The 9451-nt window shown below is 54.6% G+C and overlaps 1 protein-coding gene across 1 annotated transcript; it reads left to right on the top strand.

Moving 5' to 3' along the window:
- The first annotated feature begins 6721 nt into the window (after positions 1–6721).
- On the top strand, positions 6722–9037 carry LOC121459913 (putative ubiquitin domain-containing protein TINCR). Its single transcript, XM_041670006.1, has 3 exons — positions 6722–7236; positions 7880–7991; positions 8454–9037. The coding sequence occupies exons 1-2, from the start codon at positions 6977–6979 to the stop codon at positions 7881–7883; spliced, it is 264 nt and encodes an 87-aa protein (XP_041525940.1). The 5' UTR covers positions 6722–6976; the 3' UTR covers positions 7884–7991; positions 8454–9037.
- The last annotated feature ends 414 nt before the right edge of the window (positions 9038–9451 follow it).

Raw genomic sequence — 9451 nt, 5'->3', positions numbered from 1 at the left:
TGGGCTTCTGGGAGTTTCTGTGTCAACCAACTGCTGGAGAAGTGTCCATAGTAGCTGGCCTGTAGTGCCTGAGAGCTCCAGGGGCAGCCACAAACATATTTTGAAGGATAGGGGTGTGGTGAGGAAGGGCTGTGGTGTTGAGGGACAGCTGTAGAGCCACCAGCCACCTTTCTTCATCTAGACCTGGTACAGAAACCTGAGATGGCTTTCCCTAAAGGCCTTGAAAAGCCACAGCCTGATGGTACCCAGTCAGGCAGTGTCAGCCAGGCTTTAGCTGCAGAACAACCCACCTCAACATCCATCCCCATCCCTCTGATCACAGGCTCAGCTGTGAGCATCCAAACCCCTGTGACCATGGCACGAGGGTAAGAGGTCCCTGCATGGTGACTGAGGGTCAGATTGGGTTTTCCTGAGCAGTTGACCGCACCACAAACTGACTATGAATTCACTGGGTTCTCTGAGCCACAGTGAGTTGTCCAGCTTGCCTTGGGCCATCTCTGAGGATCCTTGTGCTCACCCAACACCAAGCCTGCCTCTGTTCCTCAGCCTGCCAGAGCGCATCTTGCCACACCTCAGGCCAGCAAGGTCTGTCCCTGAGGCTGTATTTGGTCCCCTGGGATGTCAGCCTTGCTGCGGCTTTATTAAAGAGTGAGGAGGCAGGCGGAACATGCTCCGCAATCCTCGGGCACAGAAAAAAAAGTGGCGTTGTGGGTGCTCGAAGCTGAGAGAGGATGTGTGGAATGCGGACATAGCTTTGTTGCGCTGAGACTGATAGGATCCTCAGCAGGTGGATGGTGGACATGACCACCCAACCTTAAGAATGAGCTTCCTGCCTCCAAGCTTTGTCCTCAAAAAGTTAAGGTGGGGTAGTGTTGAAGGAGCCCACCCTCCACGTAGGCCAGCTGGCCTCAGACTCGCAACCCTGCCCTCCTACATGTGCCGCTGTCCTGCCTATTGGAGGACTGTTACACTGCCCAAAGGCCTATGGGGCCTCGCATACAGCAAGTGCTTAATAAATGCTGAGAAGCAGAAGTGCTGGGCTGACCTGTGCCTGCCTCCTCGGGTGCAGGGTTACAGTGGGGTATCATGAAATGGAGGGGATATTTTGTCAGTGTACCTTGTACAGTCTACTTTTAAGACATCTGGTCACTGGGTGTCATGGCATACATGCGAGTTCAAGGCCAGCCTGGATTACATTACCAAGTTCTAGGACAAAAGAAACACCTCACTGTGGCTAGTGACAGGTGTGTCACAGTCCTTGGGGACACCAGAATTAGTTAACACTGAAGTCACTCAGGCTGGTTGCCCCGCAGGCAGCAAGTCACATAATCCAGTCCCTGTCCCTTCAGACTGACCGCGTGCCCTGGCCGCATACTAATGTCACTTGGTTCGGAACAAGTATTCGGGGACTTGCCCTCTTGAGCTTGCTGCACACAATATCCACAGTTCCTTATGGAATTGACCTGCGTCCCTTGATCCTGGTCTCAGCTTCTTGCCTACACCTTTCCAGGCATCTGTTACTCTACCCCTGACCACGCTCCCAGCCCCTTCACTGGGGGATTCTAGGCACGGCTCCACACCTTATCATGGCTCCTGCCTCGGGTTATTTTTGGAGAGTTGGAGGGGGCTCAACACAAGGTTTCTCTGTGTAGTCCTGACTCCTAGAACTCACTCTGTAGACCAGGCTGGTCTCAAACTCAAAAGATACACCTGCCTCTGCCTCCTGAGTGCTGGAATTAAAGGTGCGCGCCACCACCGCCTGGCTGAAATGTTTTTCATCCAATATATTTTGATCATGTCTTTCCCTGCCACCTGTTGAACTTTGTTCTTTTTTGTTCTTCAGTAACACAGGCACAGAGAAAAACCACAAAGTCAAAAAACAGAACATGCAAGTAAACAGTAAGCCCAAAAACAATTCTCGAGGAAAGCAAAATAGACTGTTGGGTTCGTTTTATGTTGGCCAGCTACTGGGCATGGGGCCTGCCCTGGTGTGTGGTTAATAAATCAGCACATTCATTTAAGAAAGCTGCTTTTCCTTCTCCCACTGTATCAGTTGGAGACAGCTTCTTCCGTAGGGTGGGAGCTCCAGTCTTTCCCCTGTGTGTCAGTCCTGTTGTGTCTGGAAGACAGTTTTCAGGTAGACTTTCTGAGGTGTGGTGGAGACCTCCCATTTATGCTGCACTCCCGACCTCACTTTCTGCACGTTGTCCAGCTGTGGGTCTCTGTTCATTCCTATCCGCTGTGGGAGGGAGCTTCCCTGATGGTCCGGTCCGTGACACCATCATCCAGGCAGCAAAGGCAGTGTAGGTCCATGGATTCCAGAACACCCTATCCAACAAACTGGCTCCTAGCTCCTTGCTCATGCAGGTGTTGTCGGGCTGTGAGTTCCAGCTGTCATCTATAATGTCGTGTTAGCAAGGCCCTTGTCTCCAGCCCCCAGCATGCCAAAGCCACCAAAGGTGTCTCATGCCTTCTAGACCCGTCCCACCCTCCCCATGGGGACTGAGAAGCCAGCAGGAGCCAATGGAATAGCTCTCCCAAGGCACTGGTCTTTCTGCAGGCGTGACCAAGTATTGAGAGTGGCTTTCAATGTCTCCACTTCCTGTTCCTGGGGTCACCAGAGTGACCATGAGCTGGGGTTCCCACATGTTCCTCGCTGTTCAGTCTGTCATTCACTTCCAAATGCTTCTTGTGACACATCTGCCACTTGGCTTCCTAGAGGTGACCAGCCGGAAGTGTCTTCCCAGAGAGGGAACTGCGTATGCAGGCGCCCTAGGCAGTACCCACAACAGGCTTCATTCAGCCCTGGAGGCGAGAGACTGAAGGATGTTTTCTCTGTGATGGTACCTTGCATGTCTTTAATCCCAGCACTCCAGAGGCAGAAGCAAGCAGATCTTGAGGCCAGCCTAGTCTACAGAGTGAGTTCCAGGACAGGCTCCAAAGAGAAACGCTGTCTCGGAAAAATAAAAATAATAAAATAAAATTTAAAAAGCCGGGCAGTGGTAACGCATGGCGCATGCCTTTAATCCCAGCGCTCTGGAGGTAGAGGCAGGCAGATCTCTGAGAGTTCGAGGTCAGAAAAAAGAAAAGAAACAAAAAAGGTAGAAGGGAAAGACAGGCACAGGCTTGTTGAGGGGGCGGGGTTCGTTTTCAGACCTACCGCTTCTTCCCCGCGTGGCCACAAGGTGGCGCCCAAGAGCCACACTGTGCCAAGGAGTCCCCACTGCCTGAGACCCTGGGACCTTGGTGGTGTGGATCCTCCTCTGTACCCAAAGTCTGTGGAGGCCCCGAAATCCAGCGAGATTTGGCCTGAGCTAGACTCAGAATCCAGAGTTGCTCTCCATCCTTGGCTACATCACAAGTCTGGGCTACATGAAGCCCCCCCCAAATAACTACAATAACAAATGAGGGGAGGCATTGGGCGGGCTCAGTGAGGAAAAGTACTTAACAACCAAGCCTGACAACGGGAATTCCATCCCACAAGGTGTCCTCTGCCTTTCGTGTGCAAGCACACACACAGACACACACACACGCAAGTAAACGTATTTTTTTTTAATTAGGAAAAAGCTGCAGACCCCCTTCCCCATGGCCCTGGCCCTCGCTGTAACCAGTGGGTCCCTATCAGTGGGTCCCCATGAGTGACACTCAAGAGCTCGGCATATGGATGATGGGTGGGGATGTGGGGACCTGGTCACCCACTCACAGACTACCCCTGCTAGAGCTCAGTTTTCCCGTGTGCTGTAGGTTGAATGTGAATGACTCAGTAGGTGCACTGTGCCCTGGTCTGACTGTCCACACAGGGACCACACAGCTGTTTGAGCCAGGATCCTCAGCCCAGTGACTGTGTCTGCTTCCTGCAGTCACACAGCAAAGTAGACGAGTGTGGGTGGGATCTGTGGTTTGTATTGAAAGAGCCCCCAACCTCCACTGCCTAGAATCCTCCAGTGAGGGGCTGAGGGCGTGGTCATGGTGGAGCCCCGCCTAGAATCCCCCAGTGAGGGCTGAGGGCGTGGTCATGGTGGAGCCCCGCCTAGAATCCCCCAGTGAGGGGCTGAGGGCGTGGTCATGGTGGAGCCCCGCCTAGAATCCTCCAGTGCACACACACACGCAAGTAAACGTATTTTTTTTTAATTAGGAAAAAGCTGCAGACCCCCTTCCCCATGGCCCTGGCCCTCGCTGTAACCAGTGGGTCCCTATCAGTGGGTCCCCATGAGTGACACTCAAGAGCTCGGCATATGGATGATGGGTGGGGATGTGGGGACCTGGTCACCCACTCACAGACTACCCCTGCTAGAGCTCAGTTTTCCCGTGTGCTGTAGGTTGAATGTGAATGACTCAGTAGGTGCACTGTGCCCTGGTCTGACTGTCCACACAGGGACCACACAGCTGTTTGAGCCAGGATCCTCAGCCCAGTGACTGTGTCTGCTTCCTGCAGTCACACAGCAAAGTAGACGAGTGTGGGTGGGATCTGTGGTTTGTATTGAAAGAGCCCCCAACCTCCACTGCCTAGAATCCTCCAGTGAGGGGCTGAGGGCGTGGTCATGGTGGAGCCCCGCCTAGAATCCCCCAGTGAGGGCTGAGGGCGTGGTCATGGTGGAGCCCCGCCTAGAATCCCCCAGTGAGGGGCTGAGGGCGTGGTCATGGTGGAGCCCCGCCTAGAATCCTCCAGTGAGGGGCTGAGGGCGTGGTCATGGTGGAGCCCCGCCTAGAATCCTCCAGTTGAGGTTGTCATTTCCCTACTGTATGCCCAGCCTTGGATTCCATTCCAGCCTTGGATTCCATTCCAAGTTGTTTTTGTTTTTTGATTTTTTTTTAGATTTATTTATTTATTATGTATACAGCATTCTGCCTCAATGTATGCCCGCACGTCAGAGGAGGGCGCCAGATCTCAGTACAAATGGTTGTGAGCCACCATGTGGTTGCTGGGAATTGAACTCAGGACTTCTGGAAGAGTGGCCAGTGCTCTTAACCTCTGAGCCATCTCTCCAGCCCTTGTTTTTTGATTTTTTTTTTTTTGAGACGGGGTTTCTCTGTAGCTTTGGAGCCTGTCCTGGAACTAGCTCCCTTAGATCAGGCTGGCCTTGAACTCACAGAGATCCTCTTGTCTCTGCTCCCCGCCCCCCCCTCCAGTGTTGGAATTTAAGGCCCCTTACAAGCTTTTTGTGGTTTGGGTTTTCGTTGTTTGTTTGGTTTCAAGACAGGGTTTTGCCCGGTTTCCATCACACATGTGCTCCATCAAACCCACTGGGACCCATTGATTACAGTGAGGGCCAGAGCCATGGGGGCTGCAGCAGGTGGAGGCCACCTGAGCTGAGACGGTTGTCTGTGCTTTGACTCTTTGGAGGGATCTTGGCTTTGTGTTGTGGCCCAGGCGGCGGCAGCAAACTCGGATAATACCTGAAGAGCTGGAGGCTCAGGCCACAGCGCGGAACCAGTCAGCTCTCATCTTGGCGGACATTTGAATTTGCTTTTCAAGAAGTCACTTTAACAGTTCCCCTTTTCCTACTGTACAGTGTGGTGTTGGTTCTTGATTCACAGGTACTTCCGTGTAGCCTTCACTATCCTGGAACTTGCTCTGTCAACCAGGCTCGAACTCACAGAGATCCGCCTGCCTCTGCCTCCCGAGTGCTGGGATTAAAGGCGTGCGCCACTACCGCCCGGCTTCTGTTCATTTCTTTAATCTACTATTGGTTCTTGTTGATTTCCAGAAACTTTATATACTGTGAAGTCAGGCTTTAGGTGTCGACTGTCATGGGTTTTCGTCAGCTTTGTCCCCGTTCCCTTGTGTGAAGTGTTTGGGTGTAGGTGTTGTCAGCTATTAATCTCGTAATTAGAGCCTCTTGGATTTAATGTCACCCAACACAGCACACTGAGATGTATGATTTTCCTGTGTATTTTCCTTGTGGGGGGGGTGTCAAGATCCCACTCTATAGACCAGGCTAGCTCTGTTCTCTCAAGGACTCCCCCTACCTCTGAAGTACACAAAAATGTCACTGGTGCTGAATTTTTAGAATGTTTTATTTGTTTTTCTCCGTGGAATCAAATTTAACACCTTCTAGAGTGTTCTCTCGGCAGAGCCATTCCTGGGTGAGTGTGCATCAGGAGACTTGTGACAACATCATCTTACAAGGCGCCAGTGGACAGAGACACTGAGAGGCTCAGGGAGAGACAAAGTTGCCCATGACAACGCCGAGTCTGTGTCAGAGGGAAAACTGCTCCATCCTGTGGGGCAGGCAAGGAAGATGCATGCTGCATGCTGGGTAAGCGCCCTGAGTTGAGATGCTTCTGGCACCCCCAAAAAGGGCTGCAAGGATCAGGAGGCTGGGGCTACCCCTTTTCCCACTGGGCCCTTACTAAACTGTGATTAGGTGGTAACTGTGGGCAGTTGGGAATGGTGAACTCTTAGTCATCCCCTGAAGCCCTAGCTCCAATGGCCTCATGAATGATATTCTCCCAGCCCAACCCAGATGGGATCTGTCCCCCTTACTCAGGCCGTGACCACATAGGCTGGAGAATCTGTCCCCTGTCCCCAACTAGAGGACCAGGGATGGCGAAGGCCCAAGACTGAAGTTTCTCTGGGTTCCACCAACCCATAGGCAGTGCAGTGTAGATTAGGGAGAAAGTTCTGGTAATGGGTGTGCAGGTTACACTGCTCTCCTTTCGTTCCTCTTCTCTCTCTAGCCTCGCTCCCTCTACTCCAGCAACAGGGCCAACTCCCAGCTTCTCCAATACACCAGGGTCTCTCCTGCTCTGTGGTTTCTGCCCCAGGGCCTTAGCACCTGTGCAAAGACCGGAAAGGTTGCAGTGGAGGCCGGGGCAGAGCCAACAAACGTCACCAGCCCTCCTCCCTCCCCTCCTCGCCCGCGTGGGCTGCTCCTGCAGCAGGGCGTGCCTGGGAAGGGGTGGAGGGGCGGGGGCGGGTGGCCTAGCCGGTCTGGCAGGAGCTAGCCTGGGGAGTCTCAGGCTGGCGGCGGCCATGGAGGGGCTGCGTCGCGGGCTGTCGCGCTGGAAGCGCTACCACATCAAGGTGCACTTGGCCGACGAGGCGTTGCTGTTGCCATTGACCGTGCGGCCCCGCGACACGCTGAGCGACCTGCGCGCGCAGCTGGTGGGCCAGGGTGTGAGCTCGTGGCGCAGAACCTTCTACTACAACGCTAGGCCTTTGCCAGACCACCAGACGGTGCGCGAGGCGCGCCTACAGGACGGCTCGGTCCTGCTGCTGCTCAGCGACCCCAGGTGATTAGGGAGAGAACCTGAACTGGGGACCTGAGCGGGGGGGGGGGGGGGGGGGGGGGGGGTTTTGAGCTGGGGACCTGGGCTGGGGGGTCTGAGCTGGGGTCCTGGGCAAGGACCTGGTAGGATCATGGGCTCTGGCTTATGGAGGATGGCCTGGTGGGTTGGTGGTGGCTCAGGGATGGGGTGAGAGAGACCGCTGTGCTGGGTCCTGTTCTCTGCCCCATTGGCTCCGTCGGTCTGTGGTGTTGGCTCCAACAGCGGCTCTTGGTACTCCCTTTCCTGCCCTCCTCTCTGGGTCCTTGTCTCTATCTCTGCAGATCTCTGCGCCTCCCTTCCCTTCCTGTCTCTCTCTGCGCCTCCCTCCCTGCGTTTCCTCAGACCTCTGTCTGTCTGTCTCCATCCCTCCTTCAGTGTCTGTCCATTCCTGTTGGAAGCACACAGAACAAGCAGCTCCCAGCCCCGACCCCGTCACAAGCGGAGGGGGGGGGGCACGACACCACGACACTGGTCAGAGTGTCTCTAGTGAGACCAGGTGGTGTCTTCATGAGTACAAACACTTTAGCTGAACCCCGGGCTACCTGGAAAGGAAACCCAGCGGTGACTGCTTTTGTCTTAACCTGTATCTTTCTTTGTGACCCCTCAGGTAACTGGGTCCGAGTTTGAGCCATGATTTTTGGGACGCAAGCTGGCTGAAGGAGCAAACTGGGCCGGGGGCGGCACACTTCTGTCTTCCTGGGAGCCCAGCCTTATTCCAGGTAAACCATTCAAATGGGCACCTTAGACATGGTAAAATCCACAGATGGGAAAACTGAGGGCCTATGAGACACTGACCTTACTTTCCCACCTCCTAATGCTGGCTTGGCACTATTGCTGCCAACTTGCTGTGTGACCTTGCGAAATTCCCTGCTCCCCTCTGGCCTCACTGTGATGCAGGCCCAGACTGACCACACTTGGGTGGCAGGATGTTTGCTTGTGCTCTGCCTGCAATTCCTGTAACAACCACCAGGGTGCACTAAGGCAGCTTTGCCTGCAATTCCTGTGGCGTCCACCAGGGGGCTTCAAGCACTATGGCTGTCTATAGGAGAAGGTCTCCAAAAGTCCTGGGTGACCACTGCACTCCCCATCCACACCCAGATCCAGGCCATTGGGAAAGGGTTAGAAGAGTCATTGGCTGAAAGTTGCTGGTTCACATCACTGGGACCACATGTTCCTTGCAGATCCAGGTGCTGGGCTCCCAGGTAGATGTGACACCTGGGCCCAACTGATGCCCACTGCCTCCCAGATGCTGTCCAGTCCACCAGCAAGGAGTCTTACGGTTTCTCCATGGCCTTGGGACCACTCCCTCCCCTGGGAGCCTCCTCCACCACCTGAATCTTCGGCTGTGCCCTCATCCAGGAAGCCCTCCATCAACAGGCACAGTTCCTTCTTTGGTGACCCACAGGGCTCCTGCTCAGAACGGTTCTGGCTACAGGAGGATCTGCTGGGGTCATGACCAAGAAGACTCTGATCTGAGGGGACTCGATGAGCCTACGCATGTGCAAAGTGATCTGCCACGGACTGTGGATGCTCTCCTCCACAGCCCAGGGTTGGGGTGCTGTGCTGAGACTTCAGGAGCCCCCCCCCATGCTGTGGGCTACATGGTGGGCCCAGAAGGCAATACGCCCTAATTAAGAGTTGTACAGGCCTCAGGGTGCGGAGGTGGGGACTGAGTCTTGGCCTTGGGGAGCTGGGCTACTGGGCATGCACAAGTGTGCCGGGGTCTCTTCCTCCCCCCAGTCTCCTTTGCTCGGCTGTAGGGGTAGCCGCAGTCCCTGCGGGGGGGGGGGGGGGGGGGTTCTGTGGCCTCAGCCATGGGGGATAACTGGTGGGGGGAAGGGCTGGTATGGGGGGGGCGAGAGAAAGCATTTTGACATTTAACAAACACTATGTAAATTGAATGCAAATCACATGCAAATCACCACTCATTCCTTAAGCCCTACAGCCCTGGTGTGTTCAGAAATAATAATGTAGGGCCTGTCCCTTGGTGCCTATCCAGCGGCCTTCCCTCCCTCCAGCCTCCCTCCCTCTCTCCCTTCCTCCTCCCCTTCCCGGCTTTGATACAAGGCCTCCCAGCCTGAGGTGGATGCACACAGCAAGATGGGTTCCCTGCATCCTGTTTTTGTAGAACCAAGGCCCACAGAGGCTCTGGGTCTGCCCTGAGGCCCCAAAGCCACGA

The sequence above is a fragment of the Microtus oregoni genome, unplaced genomic scaffold, assembly GCF_018167655.1.
Source record: "Microtus oregoni isolate MIOR12 unplaced genomic scaffold, Mior012 000019F_ref0000042, whole genome shotgun sequence".
NCBI lineage: Eukaryota > Metazoa > Chordata > Mammalia > Rodentia > Cricetidae > Microtus > Microtus oregoni.
The sequence above is the reverse complement of the archived record's forward strand: the minus strand, read 5'-3'. Positions and strand labels throughout refer to the sequence as shown.